Source organism: Paroedura picta, chromosome 11 (genome assembly GCF_049243985.1).
Source record: "Paroedura picta isolate Pp20150507F chromosome 11, Ppicta_v3.0, whole genome shotgun sequence".
Classification (NCBI taxonomy): domain Eukaryota; kingdom Metazoa; phylum Chordata; class Lepidosauria; order Squamata; family Gekkonidae; genus Paroedura; species Paroedura picta.
Window position 1 is genome coordinate 60,864,000 of NC_135379.1, and position 25,722 is coordinate 60,889,721.

Below are 25,722 nucleotides of genomic sequence, written 5' to 3' on the forward strand. Positions count from 1 at the left end.
GTCCATGGACATCTGGAAGGTCGCCGTTTGCCTACCCCTAGGCGAACAAGGAGCCGCTCGAGAACCGGAAGTGTCGTTGAAGCGCCAAATCCGCCAGAACGAGACTGGAGGCCGGCCGGGGCTCGTGCAGGGCAGCCGCTTTCGCGCGCACGCGCGCCGCTGCAAGCTCAGGCGCCGGCGCCGCTGGAGGGTGCGTGCACGCGACAGCGGAGGCTCCGCACGAAACGGGGCGGGTCTTCAAGGGCTTTTCGGGATGCCAGCCTCCCGGGAGGGAGGGGGGGAGCTAGGGATCCCCTGGAATTCCTGCGCCTCTCCAGCCTACAGGAATCCGTCCCCCTGGAGGAAAGGGCTGCTTTGCACCGCGCTGAGGTCCCTGCCCTCTCTGGGCTGCGCCCCCAAATCTCCAGGGGGTTCCCATCCTGGATCTGGCAACCCTAGCTCCCTTGCTGCAGAACAAGACAGCGCCACGCCGGAAAGTCCCCAAGAAAGTCGAGGGTTGGAGTGGTGGTTTTGCCCAGTCCGAAGATAGCAGCAGCCGAAATGTGGGCATGGCCGTGCCCCAGGCTCTGTCCATGGTGGGATGGTGGGATCCTTGCTTAGCCTTCGCCCCCTCCTCTCCTGGCCCTTTGCTCAGGGCAGGGGACTGTCCTAAATCTGCAGCTTTGGCCAGTAAGGCTGGGTTAAGAAACTCCAAGGGTCAAAATAAGGGGAATGAATTTAAGGCTCTGTAGGGTAGAACGTAATTTTTTAAAATTTAATGCTAATATTAAAACCCAAGGCTTATCTCATAACCTCAAAATAATTTGATTAAGGGTATGTGATAAGCCTTGGGTTTTTAACTTTTGGGGTTCTTGACTTTGATTTGGGTCAGGATATTTTCTCATTTTTGATTTGCACAGTAGGTCTGATTGCCAGCTCTGGGTTGGGAAATTCCTTGCAATTTGGGGGTAGAGCAGGGCAGGGGTAGTCAACCTGTGGTCTTCCAGATGTTCATGGACTACAATTCCCAGGAGCCCCTGCCAGCGAATGCTGGCAGGGGCTTCTGGGAATTGAAGTCCATGGACATCTGGAGGGCCGCAGTTTGACTACCCCTTTAGAATCGTGTTTAGAAGAAGCAGAGGAGCTAGTTTTTGGTATCCCATTTTTTGGTACCCAAAGGAGTCTCAAAGCAGCTGACAATCGCCTATCCTTCCTCTCATCACAACAGACACCCTGTGAGGGAGGTGAAGCTGAGAGAGCTCAGAGAACTGGGACTGGCCCAGCATCACTCAGCTGGCTGGTTGTGGGAGAGGAGTGAAGAGTCAAATCTTGTTCTCTGGATCTGAGGCCACTGTTCTTAACTACTGCACAAAGCATGGCTCTCTTTTTACTGAGTTGGAAGGAAAATGCACCCAAAATGACTAGTTGTCAATATCTTGTCAGGTTTCTTAATATTTAATATAGTTTTTCATAGCATTATAATCTATTGCTTTGTTTATTATAACCTAGCAGTACTGCTGGGTCATTAACAATGAAATCCTAACCAGACTTGCAGCTTTCTGAGTCCATTGAAGTCAATAGGCTTAGCCTGCATGGTTAGTGTAAGGTTCAAACAGGTATTTTAAAGTGAAACCCCCCTAATGTTTACCTGTTTGATATGTGATTATCCTTCCCATTATTTTCTTTGTGAATCACTCCATAGCAGGGACTAGCTTAAAACAATGGTAGAACTATTCCACTGCCCTCCCCCAAGCCGTGAAAGCAAAGCATGAACACAACTTTACACAAGCTATTCGTGACCAGCGTGCATTTCTTTTTAACTGGAAAACAGCACAACAAATTCCCAGCTGTTTGGCCCGGCGGCTTTGTTCCTCTTCCACAGAAAGCTTAGTTGTTGCCTACATCTCCGTGGACCCTGAAGCGATAGATGCAGGTGTATTTGGGGTCACCCCAGTTGCTTAGCACTTTCAGTTTCATATAGTTCATCATTTCGGAAGAGTTACCCTGAAAGGGAAAGAGTATATATTTTAATCACAACCTTCCAGAACAGACCAGTCTAATCCTGCAACTTCTTGACACACAGTGGCCAACCAAGAGAGAACCAGCCAACAGGGCCTGCAGACCAAGGCTGATGCCATCTGCTGATGCCATCTCCTGGGCATTTGCATTTAGAGGTCTTCTGCCTCTGGAGATGAAGAAGAAAAGTTGATTTTGATACCCCCCTTTTCACCATCCGAGGGCATCTCAAAGCATCTAGCAATCGCCTTCCCTTCCCCTCCCCACAACAGACACCCTGAGAGGTGGATGGGTCTGAGAGAGCCCTGATGTTACTGCTCTGTGAAAGCAGTGCTATCAGGGCTGTGATGAGCCCAAGGTCACCTGCCTGGCTGCATGTGGAGAATCAAACCTGGCTGGCCAGACTAGAAGCTGCCGCTCCCTTCTGTCAAGAGATCTAGCAGCCACTGATGAGGCTACCCTCTCTGAATCTGTCACCTACGCCTGTTGCTATTACTAGATCTGCTGGTAATGAATCCTACAATTTAATTACTAATTGAACAAAGAGACAGTTCCTTTGATCTGTACTGATTCTATTTGCAAACAGCTACATGAAGAGCACCCAAGTTCTACCAACAGTGGCACAAAAGTTTTTTATTCACTTTCTTGACCCTATGCCTGATTTTCTAAATTTCTCTCATGCCCACCCTCCCCCAGCTGTTTCTTTCCTTGGCCTTGCCTCGTTTTACTTTCTACTTCCTGCTCTTTAGATCCATCTATTCTCATTATTGTCCTTATCGCCCAGCTGGTACCATTAAATGCACTTATTCCTCAGTCAAGTCTCCCTGGGCCTGAAGGCAGGAGATTCCCAGCAATGGATGTTTTGTCCCTTTGGAGAATATTTCGCCCAGTTGTGAACTCCTGTACCCTGTCCTCCCACTGAGCAACATTTGAAGCCTTCTTAGACTTCTAAGAAAACGTTCTCCAATGGAAGAGTCAAAAAGCATCAGCTACCAACTTGGTTGGCATTAGAGTTGTGTAGTTCTTTCCCCATCATGCCCCCCGTACCTTCAGCTTGAAAGTCTGGATCATGTTTCCTTCTGCATCATAAACAAACTGGCCTAAGAAAGTTCCGTCATCCTCATCTACTTCTTTCAATCCCTTGGGGGAGGGGTAGAATGGGGGGGAGAGGCATATCATTAGCAATCAAATAATTGGTTCCATCAGAAGCGTAATAAACTGTTTCTGGTATAACAATGTTTAGCTGTTTTGCTATTCACTCAATTTCTTAAAATTTTATGTTTTGAATAACTGGAGGATATTTGGCGTATATTCCCAATTTTTAGTGGATCATCCAATTATGATGTATCATCATGAGAACGTGTGCCCCAAGCCAGTGGGCTTGTCTTCCAATAAGTGATCCACAAATTTTGGCTGGGCATCTTGGCTGCCCATTGTTAGTGTTCACCTCCCAACCTTTTCCTTGGTCTACATCCTCAGATGATGGGCACAGGGCCAAGCAGATATCACAAGCCACAATGGTTAAGAAGAAGAGTTGGTTTTTATGCCCCGTTTTTCACTGCCTGATGGGAGTCTCAAAGCAGCTAACAATCGCCTTCTCTTCCTTTTCTCATAACAGACCCCCTGTGAGGGAGGTGTGCTGAGAGAGCTCTGACAGGACTGCTTGGCCAGAACAGTCCTATCAGGACTGTGATTAGCCCATGGTCACCCAGCGGGCTGCATGTAGAGGGATGATCAATCAAACCCAGTTGGCCAGATTAGAAGACACTGCTCTTAATCACTACAGCATGCTGGGACTGTTGACAAGCCCTGTGTCCACAGCTGTTTTGACATCCACTCTCTAAACATTTCAGGAACGCATATATAGTTGAAAGATTGCCTGACACTGTATTTAGACCATCAGATTGAGTAAACATTAAAGTTTAGGATCTTTGGACAGCACAAAACACATCTCTTGCATAGACTACGATTGTAGCAAATTGTTTGCAATCTATTCAAGTTAGTGTCCTATAATCAACATAAGCCGGGTTGTTAAAATCTGGATACTGTCTTTTTAAAATATCGAGAAAAAAGGAATGGTGCAGGTTAAAGTAGTTTAGGTAAAGGTAAAGGTATCCCCTGTGCAAGCACCGGGTCATGTCTGACCCTTGGGGTGACGCCCTCCAGCGTTATTATGGGAGACTCAGGGGCTTTCCGCACCGGGATCATTGTAGCAAATTGTTTGCTGAACGAAAAATCGCCATTTAAAATAGTGCAATTCGTCATTATGCATACCTGACTTTGTAGTGGAATCCAGTTGCGTTTCTATCGTTTCCCACAAGCTTCCGGTCTCAGCAAAAATCGCTAGACAGGAAGCGCTATTGCCAAGCTCGTCCCGCCCCTGGCCGTCAAGCAGCCAGCCGTTAGCATGCTCCCAAACAGCCCCTTTCCCTTTAAGAAAGGTTTTTTTTTTTTAAACATACCCATTGCAACGAATATGTGTTGATTCGTTGCAACGGAGAGACCCATCCAGCTGGCAGGTGTTTTTGAGCTGTCATTTCATCATTGCCACGCTCCCCCGAGTGGAAAAAAAAAATCCCCCCCCCTTACGGGCCTGATTTTCGGCCGAAAACAGTGTAAAAAATAAAGGGAAAATACATCAGCAAACGGGCTTGTCTGTTGTTTGTGCTTAGTGAATAAACAGCTCTGGGGAGGGACTGAAGCCGGGGAAGCCTCTAAACAGGCTTGCTGGTGGGTTGAACTTCGCTCGCTCGGAGAAAAAAAAATGGCGATCGCTTCGCTGGAAGATCAGAGGAGAGACCCATCCAGCTGGCAGGTGTTTTTGAGCTGTCATTTCGTCGTTGCCACGCTCCCCCCGAGTGAAAAAAAAATCCCCCCCCCTTACGGGCCCGATTTTCGGCCCAAAACAGTGTAAAAAATAAAGGGAAAATACATCAGCAAACGGGCTTGTCTGTTGTTTGTGCTTAGTGAATAAACAGCTCTGGGGAGGGACTGAAGCCGGGGAAGCCTCTAAACAGGCTTGCTGGTGGGTTGAACTTCGCTCGCTCGGAGAAAAAAAAATGGCGATCGCTTCGCCGGAAGATCAGAGGAGAGAGCCAGGGGGAGGGACTTTGTAGAAACCACAACAATGGTAATGCACAGAACTTTCCCGCTAGTGTTGCAGATTGGTTGCAGGAGTGTAGCGCTTTCCGGAGGGTGAATCCACTTTTGGGGATTTCCCTGAAAGCGCTACAAGGAAGCGCTTTTTGCGGATCGGTTTCAGGTGTGTGGCAGATTGTCAACAACATTGTGCATAATGGCAAATCAGTAGCGTTTTCAATTGGCAACCATTGTGCGATTTTGAAGGTGTGCGAAAAGCCCCTCAATATGGAGTGGTTTGCCAGTTCCTTCCCCAGTCGTTACCGTTTACCCCTCAGCAAGCTGGGTACTCATTTTACCGACCTCGGAAGGATGGAAGGCTGAGTCAACCTTAAGCCGGCTGCTGGGATCGAACTCCCAGCCTCCTGGGCAGAGCTTCAGATAGCATATCACTGCCTTACCACTCTGCGCCACAAGAGGCTCTTAAAATAGTTTACTGAGCCTTAAAAAACCTCTTCCCTAAATTTTTGTACGAAAACTCAAAAGACGATGCTTACATAAATGGCAAACTCTTTAGGAGCACTAGAGATTTCTCCAGTGGGGGAGACGTTCTTAGATATGTGGTCTATTGTAACCGCAGCTGGGATAATTCCCACGGCCAGTTTCACAACAGCCTCACCCTGTTGTCCAGGAAAAGACCAGCAGTTTCCAGGAGAGCGATCGGGCTGCAAGAGAACACAAAGCCATTCAGGATGGTTTTATCATCGCCTGGCGGACCTTTGCCGCTGCTTTAGTTCAGCCAAAGCCGGTCAATATAAAATGATTAATTTTGGCACCTTTGGTCCACTTTAAAGTGATAATAATTAACTAAAAAGTTTAGCAGGATTGCAACTCGAAACTCTTTCAAATCTTGATTATTAGTGGAAACATTTAAGATTTTTGACAAAAAGCCTTAACAGGGCTTCAACACTGTCTGAGGAAGAGTGCTTGCCCTCGAAAGCTCACGCCCTGAATACATTTTTGTTGGTCTTAAAGGTGCTACTGGACCCTGGTTTTATAGGGCTTCAACAAACAGACTTCGTCAGCCAACCCAAAAAATCCGGAGGGCAGCTTCATAATGAAAGATTCTCAGGTTTAAATGAGCCCAGCGAGCTGAGAGGTCTGGGAAATTGGGGGGAGGGGGGCCTCCTCTAAATCTGGGTTCAGGGGACATGAACCAGCATAATTGGTAACGAACTTGAGGTCATGAACTGATGCGTGCCCATCCAGAGCCATGATTGTCAGGCGTTAGAAATAACAATGATTCGGAGCAACAAACTGATGACAGAGGCAGTTTCCACAGGAAGGATTTGCTCTGGGTTCAGTACTGTTGGGATATGGAGGTTTTTCTCCCTGCTTCCCCATAGCATCGTGCTGCTTCTGTGTATCACTTGGTATTTGGCTGATTTTTTGGGAATCTTTTCCAAACCTCCTTTACTGTGATGAGTTGGGGCAGATTGCAGCAAAGCTGGCTTGGTTGCCGCCTTGGTAGGAAAGTCTGGATTTTCCCAGTCCAGCCACCCCAACAGGAATTTCCCCTGCCTAATTGCCCATGGCAGCCTCCCTCCCCAAATGCTATTAAAGACCTTTTTTGAGAGCTCCAAAAGCCCCCCCCCCAACTGAGCACCTGGCATATTAATCTAATGGTATCTCAGGGCCATTCTGCACAACGACCAATATTGCTAAATGTTTGCAGTATGCAGAAACTGCATCAATCAAACAGAACAGCCAATGAACTGTTGTGTTCGTGATCCCGAAAAGCCCCTTTCCCTTTAAAAACTGCGTTTTAAAAACCCGAAAACACCAGTAGCAACAATGTCTCAGAAAAACCTTTTTCGCTGGCGTAGGAGCTGGCGCTTAATCGTTTACACACTCTTCAAGTAACACCCCCCCCCCCCCGATGGGTGCAAATACTGGCCAAAATTACGGGCAGTGTCGAACAGGGGGCTGTATTGTGCTCAGAAACTTTAAAGACAATTGCAGAAGGGAGATTTGTTTTACTGTTAAGCACTTCTGTGGAGGGACTTAAGCCGAAGAAGCCTCGCTTATTCATTGCTTTCGCCGGTTTAAGGGGGGGGAAATGGCAATCGCGTCTCTGGAAGCTCGAGGGCGAGAGCTAGGGAGAGACATTCTTTCTACCACTATTGAGAACGCACATGTATTTCGCTGATGTGTTCCGGCTTGTGCTCAGAAGTGTAGCATTTTTTTCCCGGGGGAATCCACTTTTCTGGATTTCCCTCTAAGCGCTATAAAATTCCTATTGTTGCTGGAGTTTGGCGGAAGTTTTGTGGTTTGTTTACGACGTCATACGGAACATTAAATTAATAGCGTTTACAAAAGGTAGGACTTCGGCTACTTTTAAGTTGTGCAGAATGGCCCTCAGTATGTCTCCTCCCCCCACCCCCACCCTGGTTAAGTCACAGCTGACTTCTGGTGACCCCACAGTGTTTTTAGGGCAAGAGATGTTCAGAAGTGGTTTGCCATTGCCTGCCTTTATGTAGTGATCCTGGATATCCTTGGCGGTCTCCTCTCCAAGAGCGATCCAGAGCTAACCCTGCTTAGCATAAAGTTAAGCAATAATCTTAGAGGATTAATTACTGACAATCTTTAAGCAATGACATTTGTCATGGCTGCTTGAGGCTGGTCCTGCACTGAGCAGGGGGTTGGACTAGATGGCCTGGATGGCCCCTTCCCACTCTAGGATTCTATGAGTCTAGTTCAGCAGTGGAATGGGCTGCTTAAAGAGGTGGGGAGCTCCCCCACACTGGCCATCTTCAAGCAGCAACTGGACAGATCCTTATCCTGGATGCTTCAGGCTGATCCTGCACTGAGCAGGAGGTGGGACTAGATGGCCTGGGTGGCCATTTCCAACTCTAGGATTCTATTTCTATACAGTTTCATGTAGTTTGATGATCTATGTTTTATTGTTTCTATGTTTTAGTAACTTTTGAATTATTTAACTTGATCCACATTTTATTTGTATGCATAACTTGATCCATTTGATTTGTATACATATTCTATATTTTAGATTCTATCCGGTGTACGGTGATACAGCGTTCTACTTTAGCATTTGTTGTTGTTGTTAGGTGCAAAGTTGTGTCCGACCCATCGCGACCCCATGGACAATGATCTTCCAGGCCTTCCTGTCCTCTACCAGTCCCGCGAGCCCATTTAAGTTTGCACTGACTGCTTCAGTGACTCCATCCAGCCACCTCATTCTCTGTCGTCCTTCTTTTGCCCTCCATCGCTCCCAGCATCAGGCTCTTCTCCAGGGAGTCCTTCCTTCTCATAAGGTGGCCAAAGTATTTGAGTTTCATCTTCAGGATCTGGCCTTCTAAGGAGCAGTCCAGGCTGATTTCCTCTAGAACTGACCGGTTTGTTCACCTTGCAGTCCAAGGGACTCGCAAGAGTCTTCTCCAGCACCAGAGTTCAAAAGCCTCAATTCTTTGCCATAGCTTTCCTCCCCAGGAGCAAGCGTCTTTTAATTTCTTTGCTGCAGTCCCCATCTGCAGTGATCTTGGAGCCCAGGAAAATAAAATCTGTTACTATCTCCATTTCTTCCCCATCTATTTTCCAGGAATTGAGAGGGCCGGATGTTTTCTTGATGTTGAGTTTCAAGCCAACTTTTGCACTCTCCTCCTTCACCCGCATCAACAGGCTCTTTAGTTCCTCTTCACTTTCTGCCATTAGAGTGGTATCATCTGCATATCTGAGGCTGTTGATATTTCTCCCGGAAATCTTGATCCAAATTTGTGACTCTTAATCCCGGCTTTACATAACAACATACTTTAGCATATGTTGTTCTAAATCAGGCTTTCTCAGCCAGGGTTTCATGAAGTTTCTGGAGTTTCTTGACGGCCCTAGGTTTCCTTAATGTGTGGGAGTTAATTTAAAATATATATTTTTAATTAAATATTTATCAGGTGATATGCCCATATATTATCATATTGACCTGCCCCTCCCAAAATGTCCCATGATGGGCCTGGAGGGAGTGGGAAGGGGAGGAGCCTTGGGTGGGCATGTATACAACTATGCTTTCCAGCCATATTCTGAATGGCTGCACCACTTCTGTGGATTCTCAAAGACTGAAGAATGTTTCAGGGGTTTGTCAACAGTAAAAAGTTCATAGAATCACAGAATCGTAGAATCATAGAGTTGGAAGGGGCCATACAGGCCATCTAGTCCAATCCCCTGCTCAACGCAGGGTCAGCCCTAAGCATCCTAAAGCATCCAAGAAAAGTGTGTATCCAACCTTTGCTTGAGGACTGCCAGTGAAGGGGAGCTCACCACCTCCGTAGGCAGCCTATTCCACTGCTGAACTACTCTGTGAAATTTGTTTTCCTGATATCTAGCCTATATCGTACTTGTAGTTTAAACCCATTACTGTGTGTTCTTTCTCTGCAGCCAATGGGAACAGCATCCTGCCTTCCTCCAAATGACAACCTTTCAAATACTTAAAGAGGGCTATCATGTCCCCTCTCAACCTCCTTTTCTCCAGGCTGAACATTCCCAAGTCCCTCAACCTATCTTCATAGGGCTTGGTCCCTTAGCCCCAGATCATCCTCATCACTCTCCTCTGTACCCATTCAATTTTATCTACGTCCTTCTTGAAGTGAGGCCTCCAGAACTGCACACAGTACTCCAGGTGTGGTCTGACCAGTGCCGTATACAATGGGACTATGACATCGTGTGATTTTGATGTGATGCCCCTGTTGATACAGCCCAAAATGGCATTTCAAGAAAGGCTAGTCTAAATGAAAGTTAATAAAAAGTAGTTGTTGACCCTGCTTTGCTAGCCTGGGCTATCCAGGTCAAGGTGGTATGTCTATGATCACTTTTGAATGAACCAAACTCAGAATCCTCTCCCCTCCCGTGTTGGGGGGGGGGGATGGACAGCCACCATGGAGACTAGTAAATAAACAAAGAAATTTCCAAGCTGGTGATGGCAAAAAGTTTTATTCAGAACGAGTTCCTAGATATAAAACCTCGTTTTCGTATTTTACTTCCTCATTAAACATTTCTGAATTTTTTCAGGGATACAAAGTCTTCAACCCACTGCCTAATTCTTATATTTTATATACCTTATATTTAATATTTTAAATTTCTAGCTTGGAAATTTCTTTGTTTGCTCATCTTCGGCTGACGGGTCGTCTCTGCTTGTACCATGGAGACTAGGGCAGGGAGAAACAAGGGGAAAGCTGCTGGTTGGAAGCCCTGTTCCTAGAACAGAAGCGACACCAGGGCTTCAGTGGGAAAGAATTAGAAAAGGAAATAGGGAAGAAAATGGGAATGGAGATGTCCTGAAAGCTTTTTCTTTTTATACCTGGAGCATGGCACCTGGGGATTTCACAAACGGGAGCACCTTGATGGACCTCCAGGAGTAGTGTCCTCCCTCATGGCGGTAGCTCCGAGTGGTCCTCGACTGAACAATATCTGCGCCTGGAAGTCAACAGGCATCCAAGAAGGCTTCGGTGTTTAAACAGCGAGGTGCAGCGTGTGGGCAAAACATCTCAAGTGTGCAATTGTTTACTACACAAGAGTACACAGAACAAATAGCTTCACTCAAAATGTTTGGCCTTTAAAAAAAAAAACACTTGTTTTTACCAGAACTGCAACTTGGGATGGGGGAGAATTAATCCTTTTTTCTGTTAATGGAGATCGGTTGCTACCAATAGAGTGGAGTCACCTGGAAGTGAGGATAAAAAGCCCAAAATGTCTGGTGATGGAACATGCCAGATCCGTGGTGGGCATAACTGGGCAGGATATAAAGGGTGTCCTGCAGGGGGCATCAGAGATGTATATTTAGCATAGATAGGAATGAATGACCCATGGAAGAACACTGAGCTGGCGCCAGCCATTTAAACCTTTGCTTCCCAAGGGTCCTCTCACTTCTGGAGGTACGGGTATGGCAGAGAGGTGTGGTCAGCTGACCACTTGCTGATACCTGGAAGCCTGCAAAATATTTCAGCAGAACCTCCATGGTCAAGAGGTTGAAACTGGCTGGTCTAGGTTGGATCCACGACAAGAATGACCATAGCTAGGAATGCATTTGTACCAACAGCTTTGTGAAAACAGGAACATGTTGTGTCTGCCAGGCACTGAGCTACATTGATTTGCCTTTCAGGGCTGGTCTAGTAGAATGTGGAATTGCCTCTGAAGACCTTTAAGAGACATAGTGGGGTCAGAAGGTGACAGGCCTTGGGGACACTGCCCATGTCTCCTTCGTGGTGTTTATTCTGGCCTGGACTGGAGAGGTGGACATCATGTCTGAACAACACAGATTTCTAAAATAGCAAGTACAAGAGGTTTGGCTTCTAATCATTAGCCCAATACCTGCTGACTGGAGGGCGTAGTCAGGCATTTGAACTTCATCTTCATCCAGCTTGTCCATTAATTTTTTCAGCATCTTTTGAACGCTCTGTCAATAGACCAAAGGTGAAGAATGGATCACGCAGGCACCATGATACCCACATCCTTGGGCAAAGAGGGAGAGATCAATACAAAATAAAACAGGCAGCCCCAAAGGCAAAGCTTCAGTGGCTGGTTGCAAGAGATGTTCGTTGCTTTGCTTCAGTGAACGGTGTGCTGGCTGTTTAAGGCAGGCTTTCTCAATGAGGGTTTCATGAAACCCTGGGGTTTCTTGAGGGCCCTGGGTTTTACAAATGGGTAAGAGTTAATTATTATTAATTTTTAAGGTTTTTATTTTAAGTTTGATAAATATTTAGTGGTGATATGACCATATATGGTCATGTCAACCTGCCCCCCCCACCTCCCCAAATGGCCAATAATGGGCCTGGAGGGGGTGGGAAGGGGCCCTGGGAGGGGCCCTGGGTGGGTGTGTCCACAGCTCTGCTTCCCAAGCATACTCTGCATGATTGCGCCACTTCTGAGGTTCTCAAAGCCTGAAGAATGTTTCAGGGTTTTCTCAACCGTAGAAAGTTGAGAAAGGTTGGCATGGTTCCCCTGCCTGCTCACTGCCACAGGTAGAGTCTGTGTGCTGTGCTTGGATGGAAGCAGAAAGGCTTCTGCCCTATCTGCCTGTTGTGATGCTGCAGCCTGCTGCCTAGCTGCATGAGGTTGAGGCAATGATGGGCCAGACTCATGGATGCCTGAAGGTGGCCCAGGACTTACTAAGGCCTTGACTTTGGGGGAACTGGCTAAATAAGCTGGCCATTGCTGATCTATTGGAAAGGCATGTTTGGATCTATCCATATTTTCCATCCCCAAAAGAAAATGTATTATTGTACAGTATACTTGTATGCTGATTTAAGAATACCCTCTTCTATTTCTGGAGGGTGGGGGTGGAGAGAGACACATCCTCCTTTTGAGTAAATACGGGGGGGTGGATCCAACCATCCTCCGAGCAGTCTTTCTCCAGCCTAAGAAGCCGTCTTAGAGAGCCATTTTGGTTTAGAGAGGCAGCCTCTGATTTGGAGAGCTGACTTTGATTCCCCACTCCACTACATGCAGCCAGCTAGGTGACCTTGGGCCAGTCGCAGTTCTCTCAGAGCTCTCTCAGCCACACCTAGCTCACAAGGTGCCTATTGCAGGGAGATGAACAGTAGGCAATCATGAGCTGCTTTGAGACTCCTTTAGGTAGTAAAAAGCAGGGTACCCAAACTAGCTCATCTTCTTCTTCCAAATTTAGTGGCCACAGGAAGCACTGAAGTTGGAGGAAAGGTTCAAAGTTTGCTCAGCAGAGTTGGGGGGACAGGGGTAGGATCCACCCCAGTCTCCCTCTCTCTGTCAACAGACTCCCGTTCCTTCCTCATACCCATTTTGTAACGCCTTTGCTGGTGTAGCTTTGCAGGACTTCACTGACAGCACGATGGGCCATGCAGTTCACGTCTGAGCTCAGAAGACGCAGCTGAGATTCCAGCTTTTGCAGCTCCTCCTTCAGAAGGGGGATTTCACCTGCCTTTCTTTCCAAAATATGGGTCGCCTTTCTAGAGAGGAGCCAATGGAAAAGGGAAAGCGTTATAAAGTGTTGCTCGTGCCATTCCTTCAGGTATGTGAGAAACTCTTAAGAAGGGCTGTCTTTCTATGCCAAAGGCCAATGGGACAGAATTTAAGTCTACGGGAACGACAAGATGTAGCAAGCCTCGAGATGAGACCCCCTTAAGAAGACCGAAAGTTCATATTGTTCTATGTTTAATGCTAAGTATTTATTCTAAACCTGAAAACTCACTATTCTCTGTATTAATAACATATACTATATTCTATATTTCTATTTTTATGAAAAAGGGGAAGCAGTGTTTTCTTCTCTCTTGTTTCTTTTCTTTTGTAGGCATATAGGTAATATAATTGTTAATGTTGGAAATATAAAACGGGGTTTCCCCCCCCCCTTATTTTTTATTTTTTTTAAATTAGTGTATTGTTATAGGGCCAAAGCTCACACTGATCTGTAGAAAACGTTTAATGTTAAGCTCTCAACTTAAATCTGAAAATATACCTGTCAGGATGGCTCTTAGAATGGGTCAAGTATAAATTGTTTTGTAGATGTATCTGTATTAAGGATAAGGAGAAGCTATGAAATCCTCTTGTAACAACTTCTCTTTTGTATATCTAAATAGGCCTTTCTTTTTAAATGTAGTGGAAATGTGGATGGCTCTTAGACTCAGCTTTGGGCAAATGTTTATATCATTGTGTAGTTAATGTGGGGTCGTACATTTTCAAATGATGATTATATTTTATGTTTTAATGTTCTTTGTATTAATAACTCGTATTGTATTGTATCCTATATTTCTATCTTTATGAAAATTAAAAAAAACTTATATATATATATATATATATATATATATATATATATATATATATATATATATATATATATATATATATATATATATATATATATATATATATATATATATATATATATATATATATATATATATATATATATATATATATATATATATATATATATATATATATATATATATATATATATATATATATATATATATATATATAAAAGAAGGGCTGTCTTCCAGTGGTACTGATGAATTCAGGGGGCCACAATGGCTGCAACCCTAAAGCCGAGAAGCCCCTAATTCAGTGCAACCCACCACTCTCTGCATTCAGTTACAAACTGAGGCCATCTCGTCATCAGGACAGAAATTCCTCCCTGGTATTTACAGAAAAAAACTGTAAAAAGTGTTCTTACATGAGTGACCTCAGATCCTTCGTTTCAACCTGTATTGGGGAGGAAATATTGCAATATTCAGACCCACAGACAGTGAAGATCATTCTCTAATAATTCTACAATAATATATTTTATTTGATGGTTTTCTAGACCCCCACCCCTTCCTGCAGGTAGGGTCAGGGCAGTAAGCAACAGGTATTCCAGATATAACATTAGAAATGCATAATTAAAACCTTAACAAAACTTTACAGTGCTCTGAGAAAGAACATAAGCAAATTTTGGAAGCAAAAAAATTAAGCCAAGCTTTGGCCTCAGCAAATGAAAAGAAATGAGGGGTAGTAACATATATTTGGAGCCCCAACATAGGAGTAATGCCCATCATACAAGACTCCAAAGGGCAATTTATTGTCTTAAAACTGAGTTTCCTTGGTGGGAAATGTTGGGATCTAGTAAACCTTTATGCTCCAAATAATGGTAAGGAAAAGTTTTTTAAGGCCTTTTTCCAACAACTTGACTTTAATATGGTCCCCAACATAATATGGTCCCTAACAAATTGAGCAACAAAAAAGGAACACAAATGCCCCCCAAAAACCCTCCAATTGCTAGAAGAATATGATTTGGTTGACATTTGGAGGGAAAGGAACCCAAAAGAAAAAAAGTATACATTCTACTTGGATAGACACAAATCTTATTCAAGGTTAGACCAATGTTGGATATTGCGCGGCTTAACATCCCAAGTGTTGAATTTAGAAATCCTACCAAATACCTACGTGGATCAGGCACCTCTACAAATACAGATGTTCATCACAAGGGTAGGCAGAAGGAGATGGAGGTTAAAAAACTACATATTGGAAAATCAAAAAAGATTGGAAAACTGCCATTGAGAACTAAAAGAATTCTATCAACTTAACCAAACAGAAGGAATGAAACATTCTTCCATCTGGTAAGCGAGCGAGGCCTTTGCTAGAGGAAGGCTGATCAGCTATGAATCATATATAAAAAAGAAAAGAAACATTATCTGGCATCCTGGATCAATTGCATAATTTGGAAACTAAACATCACAAAAATCCATCTAAAAAGATAATGAAATCAATTAAGAATCTCAGAACTCAAAGAGACCTCCTTGAGACAGGAGATGCAGAGAAAGCACAACAAAAAAACAAAAAACTGAGAATTTGATGACAAGCTTGGGAAACTACTAGCATATAAAGTGAGAAAAGAAATAGCTAAGAAAAAAATACCATCAATGAAAGTGGGAGGCCATGAATATAATACAGGAGAGAAGATACAGCAATGCCTCCTCGATTACTAAAGAATTATATGCAGTTCCAAAAGTGGAAGATATTGGGATAGGTGAATTTTTGTAGGGAGTCCTAATTAAAAAGTTTACCCAAGAATACCAAAAACTCCTAAACCAAAACATATCAGCTCAAGAGCTTGATGATGCCATCGTATCTCTGATATTCGGGAAAGCACCAGGACCAGATGAACTTCCAGCAGAGTCACAGAATCATAGAATCATAGAGTTGGAAGGGGCCATACAGGCCATCTAGTCCAACCCCCTGCTCAACGCAGGATCAGCCCAAAGTTTTATAAAAAGATTTAGTATTCCTGCCTCTACAAAAGATAATAAATGAAATAATAGATGATAAAGTGAAAGCATTTCCAGAATCTTGGCAGCCCCAAAGAACAAATAGATGCATGGAGTGGTTCCGTTTCAGTTCTGTTTTATTAAGGTTTAATAATAGTCCATAAACCATGTGCCTAAAAATTGAATTAAAAACAAAAACCCAAACCAAATTTTTGCTACATCAACAACAAAATTTTGACTTAAATGGCTCCCAAACAATCTTAGTCTTACATTATCATGTATGTGCATCTATTTCAAGCAGTCAGTTGGCAGAGTGTCTTTTGTAGCCGGTCATAAGGCTGCGTTAACAGTCAATAGTGTGTCTAAAGGTGCGTGGCCTGAGGCAGTTGGATACAGGCATATAAAGCCTGTGTGTTCTCTCTGTTGCTGTTCAGTTTTCCTCCTTGTTCACAAAAGTCCGTGTTGGTGTCTGCATCCTGACTGAACCCACTGATCTGATAATTTCAAAATTCATTTTCTCAGAAATTTATCTCTTTCGGCTTCATATTTTGGATAATAAAAGAGAGCATGGGATAATGAATCAAGTTCCGCAATTCGGCAGTCACAGTAGTGTGGGTTTGGACATATCTGTAGAAAAAGTGTAAAGGAAATGGTGGGATTTGAGGCACCTAGTGAAGAGTTGACTCTTGTTAAATACCCTTGAGACTTCTGAGTAATCATAACTACATGTGCCCTGTTCTGGATGTGCAAAGTGCCATCAAGACACAGCTAACTCATAGTGACACCATAGGGCAGGGGTGGCCAATTTGCGACTCCAGATGCTGCCAGGGGCTCATGGGAATTGTAGTCCATGGACATCTGGAGAACCACAGTTTAGCTCCCCCTGCCATTGGGTTTTCAAGGCAAGTGAGAAACAGAGGTGGTTGGCCATTTGCCTTCCAATTCAGAGTCTTCCTTGGTAGTCTCCTATCCAAGTACTGACCTGCTTTGCTTCCGACATCTGACCGGATCAGGCTACCCTGCTCCGTGCCACGGCCTTATTCAAAGTCCATCCTATTTCGGAACATTTTAGGTCATAATCTCTGCATCCCCACCCATCAGTAAGGGAGAAGTAATAATTAATTTCAGTAATAGTCACCTGGATGCAGTCACAAAGAGAGAAGTCGCTCCAGTTCTCTCCAAGTAGCTGAAAACATCCATCAATCAGCCCCATGGAAGAAGCACCTGTTAGGAGTAAAAACCCATATTTCAACACAGTTAATCTCCCCCCATCTCCCTTTTGGCATGACCATTGGAAAGAGGAGCTGATTGAGGGGGACAGGGTATGTTGTGTGTGTGTGTGGGGGGGGGGGTTGCCCCTGTGCCTACAGGCCTAGACTAAGGAAAAGGCAAGAGAGGGCTGGGGGAGATAACAGATTAATGAGAACATTGAGAGTAGCTGAATGTACATTAGTAACTAGCTGTGAAAGAAAGGTTATATCTTTCCAGCGTGGTCCAGGAGGCACCTGCAAATGTGGTTCTGCAGAGCTGGCACCCTGGTCTGAACCACTGTTACGTGTGGCAGGACCCCCTGCCTTACCAACAGGCACACTGTCTTCCCTCAACAGTCTAGGCTTAAGCCAAAGCCATGACACTGCTAAGGTCTGACTGAGCCAGGTCAGACTCCATCTTAGAAAGCATTGCTCCCTGTCCTAGGTTCAGAATAGATTCAAATGGGTAGCCGTGTTGGTCTGAAGTAGCACATTAAAATCAGAGTCCAGTAGCACCTTTAAGACCAACAAAGATTTATTCAGGGTGTGAGCTTTTGAGTGCAAGTCTGACGAAATCTTTGTTGGTCTTAAAGGTGCTACTGGACTCTGATTTTATTAGGTTCAGAATGCCAGCCTCTGCCTGCTCCAGGTGCCCCCTGACTCAGCCTTGCTCTCCAGTTTACCCCTTTCCATTGTATTGCTGATCATTGGTCTGGCCCCATCCTGTTTGCCAAGGAGCTCCTAGGCAAACCCCTTTTGTCTTAAATATTCACACTTGGTCCCTCTGCCAGGGGAAATATCCTCCCTACATCCTGTCACCTAGTACCATCGAGACATGATGGCTCTCTTCCTCATAGACTTTAATACCTTTGTTTAAGCCCATCTTCGGCCATCTCCTGATCTAACCCTCCTTTTGCTATAATTGAGCTATTTTCCCCACAGGCTCTAAGACAGTGGTCCCCAACCCGCGGGCCGATTAAGCAGCAGCCGATTAGCTCACAGTCCGGCAAGCTTCTTATTTCGGGAGGGGAGGGAAGAGAAGCTTGCCGAGCCGCAAGCTAATTGGCCGCTTTAGCGGCCAATTTGCTGGCGGCCCGGAGGGGCCGGGAGGGGGAGCCGCCGCCGCCGGCATGGCGGCGGCGCAAACGTGCACGCGCGGACTACCGCGCATGGGTGCTTGCGCTTGGGCTGCCGCGCGTGCACGGGCCCCTGGGTCGCCCTCTCCCCCCACTACACCGCAGCGGTCCGCAGTGGGCGAAAACTTGCAGACCGCTGCATTAAAACACGTGTTCTAGGACATGTATCCATGCAATTCGGGTAACACCACCCATTCACCGAAGAGTCTCCATTTATGGCTATCGTGGAAATCTCACCAAAAACCAACAGGAACAGGGTGGCCCAGGACACGATTTTCTGAGACCAGCTTCCACTGAGAAACAGCAAAGAGACAGAAAGTAGTGTCACAATCAATCACAGAAAACGTCAAAGACATTGCTTAGCGCCGGGCACTGGGAGGCCCACAGTGCTGGTATAGAATCATAGAATAATAGAGTCCAACCCCCTGCACTATGCAGGACACTCACATCCTTATCGCTCATTTGCTGTAACCTGCCACCCCTTTGCCTTCACAGAATCAGCCTCTCCGTCAGATGGCTATCTAGCCTCTGTTTAAAAATTTCCAAAGATGGAGAACCCACCACCTCCCGAGGAAGCCTGTTCCACTGAGAAACTGCTCTGTCAGGAAATTCTTCTGGATGTTTAGATAGAATTTTTTAAAATTAATTTCATCCCATTCATTCTGGTCTATCCCTCTGGGGCAAGAGAGAACAATTCTGCTCCATCCTCCATATGGCACCCTTTTAAATACTTGAAGATGGTTATCAGATCCCTTCTCAGTCATCTCCTCTCCAGGCTAAACAGACCAAGCTCCCCCAGCCTTTCTTCATATGTCTTGGTCTCCAAACCCTTCACCATCTTTGTTGCCCTCCTCTGGAACGTTCCTGTTTGTCAACATCCTTCTTCAATTGGGGTGCCCAAAATTAAACACAGTACTCCAAGTACTGAGCTCAGACAACTGGGAGCACGTGGAGAGAGCTGCTGGGGAGAGCTGCTGCTGCTGACCAGGTGAGGCTATTGTGGTTCAGAGTGACGTGATTCTAGGTGATTGCTGGGAGGATTAAAAAGGGCTGCTCCTCTCTTGGCCTGTGGCTCTTAGCCTGGGGTTCTTGGCCTAGCTATTAGAATCAGTAGATTATATTTTCCTAATAGTTGCACTGCCTAGAAGTTACAATGGACCTCCAGGACACTCATCCCATCATCTACAATAAGTGTGACATGATTGCCTTCCTGCCTGAAGACAAGATGGACTACATCTACCCTAAGTGTAAGACTTTTGGAGGAAAGTCTTAGGGGCTTAGAAGAGAGGATTATTACTATGACAGAAATTAAGAAAGGGGAGGAGCTCATAGACAGGAGCTGTGAAACTCTGAATAAAGAGGATACAACCAATCCTGAAGAGGATAAGGGGATTGACCTCATTACGGAGCCTCTGCAGACAGTTAGAAAAAAGACTCAAAGGCGTAGAGCAAAACCCTGGCTGGGAATCCCTGAGCAACACCATAGATCAGTCTAAGCTGCATCTGGAGAAACAACCTTCAGTCTACAAAAGCTTATGACAGAATGAAGTTCTATTATTCTTTTAAGGGCCACTAGATTCTGGTTTATTTTTGTTTCGGTGAATGGAGCTACTGTTCCGGCATCCAATTGTAGACGAAGCTGTTAGATTAGTATTTGTCAGTACTTGTTTATGAACCATTTGTATCCTCTTTTACCTGGATGCAATGCTGCAGGCTTTTTTCACTAAGTAAAACGGAGCAAGTAGGCTTAGGAATGCCACATTGATGATGACCCTGATGATGCTTCCTAGAAAGTACATACAAAAGGGCAATGAAGCAACAAGACATAGAGTTAGAATGACTTTACAAAACATAGATTCAAGAACAGACTAGAAAGGGAGATAGTAGAAATGCAAGTTATCACAATGCTCAAAACAATGTAATCCCCAGGATCCAAGAAGGATATTGGCTCCTTATCTCACTACATATGTTAACCTCTTATATCCACATTCCTTAAATCCCCTCTTCTTTTTATTTGGGGCACTGAGACTGTAATGTGATATAAGTATGTAATACAATTTAGAACCTAACTCTCTGGTCCCAGGACAGAATAACAAATTCACCATGGCTTGTCACTTGTGGGGATACCTCCATGCTTGGGTGGAGATGGATGGGGTTAGCAACAAGCCTCTCTTAATTACTTCTTTTCACACCTGGGAAAGCGTCTGGGAACTGGGAAATCACTAACCCTAACAGTTTTATTGCCCCAATGTTTTTGTGAACGACAACTGAACCCAAAGGACTGATTGGCTTTTCTAGCAAAGAATTATCATCCTGCATATTTGGACTTATGATGCTGTTTACTAATTTGCTAATAATTTACTTTCTCCTCATATCTGTACTCTTAGGATCGCTGTTCCATTGTCAGAAGAAATGTGCATGCACATGAAACCTCACACCTTTAATAAATCTTAGACACAACCGTGAGAACAGTTTATCAAGAACCATGTTTCCAAAGTTAATGAGCGTCCCATTCTTTTTGTTTTGCCTCCACCTTTTATAAATGACAGATGCAACCGTGAACATATGCATTTGTGCTGACGTGGCTTAACACCTGTGCAGGTTCATCCGAAGGCATCAATAATTCAAAAAGGAGAATTAACTCAGCTATAACAGCCATTTAACTTACTCTTGTGTAGCTGCGCATTTCTTTGTGTTTGATTGAAGAGTGGGTGACTGTTGGCACAGCTGAAAGACAATAGGTGAAAATCAGCTTATGGGATGATTGGAAGATTTGTACAACAGACCCTTTCTTTCAATGCTCAGGTAAGCTTCATGGTAGGCTTACCTGACCTAATTACTATTCTCCTGGGGTCTCATTTTGGCTCTCAGTATTTAGTCTTTTGTGTTAGGTTAACACAGAACACTAGAAACACTGAGAAAATGAAATGTCAGCAAATGAAAGAATAATCATAAAATAATAATTAATAATCTTTATTTTTACATCCCACCCTTTCTATTAGCTCAAGACAGGTCACAACATTATTAAAATATAAAATTTAGAATTACATAATGAACACACACACACACACACACATATATAAAGGTAAAGGTATCTCCTGTGCAAGCACCGAGTCATGTCTGACCCTTGGGGTGACGCCCTCCAGCATTTTCATGGCAGACTCAGTACGGGGTGGTTTGCCAGTGCCTTCCCCAGTCATTACCGTTTACCCTCCAGCAAGCTGGGCATTCATTTTACCGACCTCTGAAGGATGGAAGGCTGAGTCAACCTTGAGCCGGCTGCTGGGATCGAACTCCCAACCTCATGGACAGACAGCTTCAGACAGCATTGCTGCCACTTACCACTCTGTACCACAAGAGGCTCTCTCTCTCTCTCTCTCTCTCTCTCTCTCTCTCTCTCTCTCTCTCTCTCTCTCTCTCTCTGTGTGTGTGTGTGTGTGTGTACAAATTATTAATATACAAATTATTTAGAAGCTGCCTCTTATATATAACAAAATATTTAGAAGCTGCCTCTTAAAATGTCCCAGAAGGCAATGAGGTCTTGGTGACAGGTCAGTATTTTAGAAGTGGGGCGATTCTTTGGCATGTGCCTGATCTGTGTTTTCTGCCTGTGGCACATTGGATGGGTCTGGCTCATGGTAAGGCAGGGGCTCCCTGTCATCTGGGGGCACCGACCATATCCTGACCCTGCAATGTGGAGTTCAAAACCTTCCTGTGCCACCTGCACTAGGCCAGGCATACTACCTCAGCACCACCCCACTGTGGCTAACTTGCTCTTTTCCCATGCGGGTGTTAGCAGTCAGACCCCCTCCTCTTTTTGACCCCCATTTTGAGCGATGGACGAGCCTCTTGTGGCGCAGAGTGGTAAGGCAGCCATCGGAAAGCTTTGCCCATGAGGCTGGGAGTTCAATCCCAGCAGCTGGCTCAAGGTTGACTCAGCCTTCCATCCTTCCGAGGTTGGTCAAATGAGGACCCAGCTTGCTGGGGGGTAAACGGTAATGACTGGGGAAGGCACTGGCAAACCACCCCGTATTGAGTCTGCCATGAAAACGCTGGAGGGCGTCACCCCAAGGGTCAGACATGACTTGGTGCTTGCACAGGGATACCTTTACCTTTACCTTGAGCGATGGACACATTTAGAATTCTCGCACAGTGTGGTGGACACAGCCAGAAAACGGCAGCAACGCCATGTTGGCAGCTGCTGCTAAAGCAACTTTTAAAATATCTGCAGCGCCAATCAAATCTCCAACAGCAAGTCAGAAGCCTTGCTAGGCAAAGGCATCAGCAGGCAACATGGTGCCCTGGGGCCCTACATCGGGAACCTCTGCCACAGACACTTGGCTGAAATGCTGCTACTCCTTTGAAAAGATGAAGCAGCACCCTGGGCAGGAGAAAACATGTCCTTCTAGTCATACATGTTCTTCGAATACAAGCACACAACCATCATTTCCTGGTGCCGAAACATACTTCTCTAAAAGCTGCTGGGTCTCCGAACTTGCACTGTCATAATCGCAGCCACTGCTTTGGTCATGAGACTCTCCAATTGAATTGCTATGGATTGCAGTCCTTGGGACTCGATGCATATTTTAACATGCAGGGATGCTGTTGAAACAACAATAAATGGATGAGGCAAAGAACCGCTGCATTCAAAGAGTTCTAACAGACTGCAAAGTGCATCTGTAAATTTAGGGGTGGCAGGAACATGTCAGCCCCTGCAAGTATTTCCACGTGGTCTTTGAAAACTACTATCCCATGGCAACACATATCTACAACAACAGAAGAGAATGACTAAGCAGAATTTAAATGTGGTTGTTAAAGAATAACAAGAATAACCATCTTACAAACTTGAGAGTAACCCAAGATCATGGAAATAGATTATTTTTGGTGCGTCCGTTAATTACAAAAATGGCTCCAAATCAGTTATAGGATTGAAATTTGAAGTATGACTTGCGCTCGGCAAAACCACCTCAGTCGATTTGCTGTTTGTTTTTTTAATTTATTATTTTAAAATTTGTATCTTTTGACACGTCACCTCAAGGCCTTCAGAGTCTTCTGGTGCAGAAAGGCTCGTACTGGTTAAGCAGCACATTTGTCCTGGGGAACCCCTGGGATTATGGCTCCTCTCCAGACAAAACAGATCAGTTCCCCTGGAGCAGGGGTAGTCAAACTGCGGCCCTCCAGATGTCCATGGACTACAATTCCCACGAGCCCCCTGCCAGCGTTCGCTGGCAGGGGGCTCCTGGGAATTGTAGTCCATGGACATCTGGAGGGCCGCAGTTTGACTACCCCTGCCCTGGAGGAAATGGACGCTAGAGGATGGACTCCATGGCGCTGAGCTCCATGGAGGCCGGGATGCCAACCTCCAGGTGGGTTCTGGGGAATCCTAGAATTATGGCTCCTCTCCGGACCAAACAGATCAGTCCCCTTGGAAGAAATGGGTGCTCAGGAGGAATACACGCCACAGAGGCAGGGATGCCAACCTCCAGGTGGATCCTGGGGAATCCCAAGACCCAACAGATCAGCTCTGCTTTGGCGGGCGGACCCCACTGAGGCTCCTTCCTCGAGCACCCCAGAGACCCCCCCGCCCACCCCATGGCTGGCAGCCCCCGTTCAAACGGTGAGGGGGGGGGAGGAGGCCGTTGGCCGTTGCGGGGGCGTGGCGCAGCCAGGGCCGGCTTTCGATTGGGCGGGGAAGGGGCGGCGTCCTCACCCCTTGGCGAGCGCCGGCCCCGCCTCCTAACCGCCTCCGTCCGCGGGCGCCGCCTCTCCCCAGCGAGCGGAGCAGGGGGCGGGAGGGAAGGCGGGAAGTGGGCGTTCCCCGTTGCCCCGGCGACGCCGATTGTTTGCGGTTGGGGCTGCCGCCGCCGCGAGGCTCTTTTCCGTTCGAACTTTTGGGTCGGCGGGAAGCCGGTAACGGGCCGCGCGAGGTCCTTCCGCCTCCGGCTCCCCTTCGGAGCCACTGCCACGAAGCGGTGAGGGACTCGCCTTCCCCGCGGTGGCCTCGTCCCGGGGGAGGGGGGGGGCTTCTCCATCCTCTCAGCAGCCCTGCTAGGTAGGCCGCCCCCGCCCCGAGAAGGGAAGCCCGGCGCCTGACGCGCGGGATTGAGCCCCCTCCCCCACACGCAGACACACACACGTCGCTTAAGGTTGCCAACTCTGCCCTGGAAAAGTTTTCTTTGGGGGGAGGAGGCAGCTGAACGTAGGGCGGGCCAGGGTTGGGGAGGGGAGCTCCTCAGTGGGGCCCACTGCCCTAGAGTCCACCCTCCATGTTCTCGAGGGGGGCTGATCTCTGCCTCCTGGAGAACAGGTGTCATGCTCCAGGCTCCACCTGGAGATTGGTAATGAAGACTGCGAAGGGAGATTGGCACAGCAGCATTGCCTGGGGGAATGGTGTGGGTCGTGGGGAGTGGGGACTCCTTGCTGGGGGAGAAGAAATTAAATCTCTTATGTGTTTGGGTGCGGGGGGTGTATTTCCGGGGTGGAGAACGGGGTTCTTCTCTCCCTCCAAGGGTCCATCCAAATGGGATCCCTCTGAGTTGAAATTTGGGCCAGGGGTGGCCAAAGTGTGGCTCTCCAGATGTCCATGGACTACAATTCCCATGTGTCCCTGGCCTAGATTCTTAGATTTAAAAGGCATTGGTGGATTAGAGGCTACATACACAGGCATGTGTGCCTCTTTATCCATATTTTATAGTGGAGACTGCTACTTTAAAAGCGGTAGAGGGAATGGAATCCACCAGCACCATCTGGTGGGAAGTGTGGTCTGGTCATAGCTGACTTATGGTGACCCTTCGTGGGGTTTTGAGGCAAGAGGTGATTTGCATAGTGACCCCGGATTTCTTTGGTGGTCTCACATCCGAGTACTAACCTACTTAGCTTCCGTGATCGGACAAGTTTGGGCTGGTGCATATCTTGACCACAGAAAAGGATCTGTAGGTCATCCCCTCACCCCAGTTTTTTTAGTTCAAATTTCCTCCCCATTCTGCAGGTATGAGGAATACAAATAAAGAGCCCCGTGGACCCCCAAACCGATATGCACCCTGTGGTAAGTGGCCTGCATTTCAGTACATGCAAAGTGTCTCATGTCAAAGGCGTCAACACCGTATATCATGAATAAGAGTGTAAGACTTAGATGCGGCTTTTTAGTGTATCCCTTCAACTATGGGTCTCCAGAAGGGTCTTCCCAGAAATGACAAAGATCCAGAAAATCAGCCAGGCTGTTGTGTTCACAATGACAAACTAGTTTTCTGCACATGACGTTAGATTCAGGTGAGTTGCTGTGTTGGTCTGAAGCAGCAGAGCAAATTTAGTGGCACCTTTAAGACCAACACAGTTTTATTGAAGGGATGAGCTTTCGTATGCACATACACTTCCTCATGACATTGTGCCTGAGGTGGCATCTGAAAGGACCCGGTTAGTTGCCTGGTTAGTGACTGAAGAGAGGTGTATGCATTAACTGACTGCGAACATAGAGACATATTATGC

At 46.0% G+C, this 25,722-nt stretch overlaps 2 protein-coding genes across 7 annotated transcripts in view; one reads left to right on the forward strand and one right to left on the reverse strand.

The window, feature by feature from the left end:
• Positions 1-1,771: 1,771 nt before the first annotated feature.
• Positions 1,772-24,078, reverse strand: SUN3 (Sad1 and UNC84 domain containing 3). 3 transcript variants are annotated; one of them, XM_077302991.1, is made up of 13 exons: positions 23,948-24,078; positions 22,705-22,839; positions 20,906-20,964; positions 19,933-20,023; positions 18,475-18,530; positions 16,990-17,075; positions 14,282-14,310; positions 12,887-13,058; positions 11,446-11,530; positions 10,436-10,551; positions 5,631-5,798; positions 3,043-3,135; positions 1,772-1,983 (listed from the first exon to the last, which is right to left on the reverse strand). In XM_077302991.1, the coding sequence occupies exons 2-13, from the start codon at positions 22,818-22,820 to the stop codon at positions 1,867-1,869; spliced, it is 1,188 nt and encodes a 395-aa protein (XP_077159106.1). In that variant the 5' UTR covers positions 22,821-22,839; positions 23,948-24,078; the 3' UTR covers positions 1,772-1,866. The 3 variants fall into 3 exon arrangements, with proteins under 3 accessions (XP_077159106.1, XP_077159107.1, XP_077159108.1); XM_077302992.1 differs by lacking the exon at positions 23,948-24,078 and adding an exon at positions 23,718-23,850; XM_077302993.1 differs by lacking the exon at positions 23,948-24,078 and adding an exon at positions 23,598-23,708.
• Positions 23,529-25,722, forward strand: part of C11H7orf57 (chromosome 11 C7orf57 homolog) — a 30,350-nt gene continuing 28,156 nt past the window's right edge. Inside the window, exons 1-2 of one of the 4 annotated variants that reach the window (XM_077302996.1) lie at positions 23,529-23,603; positions 25,226-25,282. In XM_077302996.1, coding sequence (XP_077159111.1) covers positions 25,228-25,282 — 55 coding nt within the window. In that variant the 5' untranslated portion in view covers positions 23,529-23,603; positions 25,226-25,227. Of the gene's footprint in view, positions 23,604-24,066; positions 24,210-24,266; positions 24,290-25,225; positions 25,283-25,722 lie in introns of those variants that run through there. The other 3 variants (XM_077302994.1, XM_077302998.1, XM_077302997.1) reach the window with 3 other exon arrangements.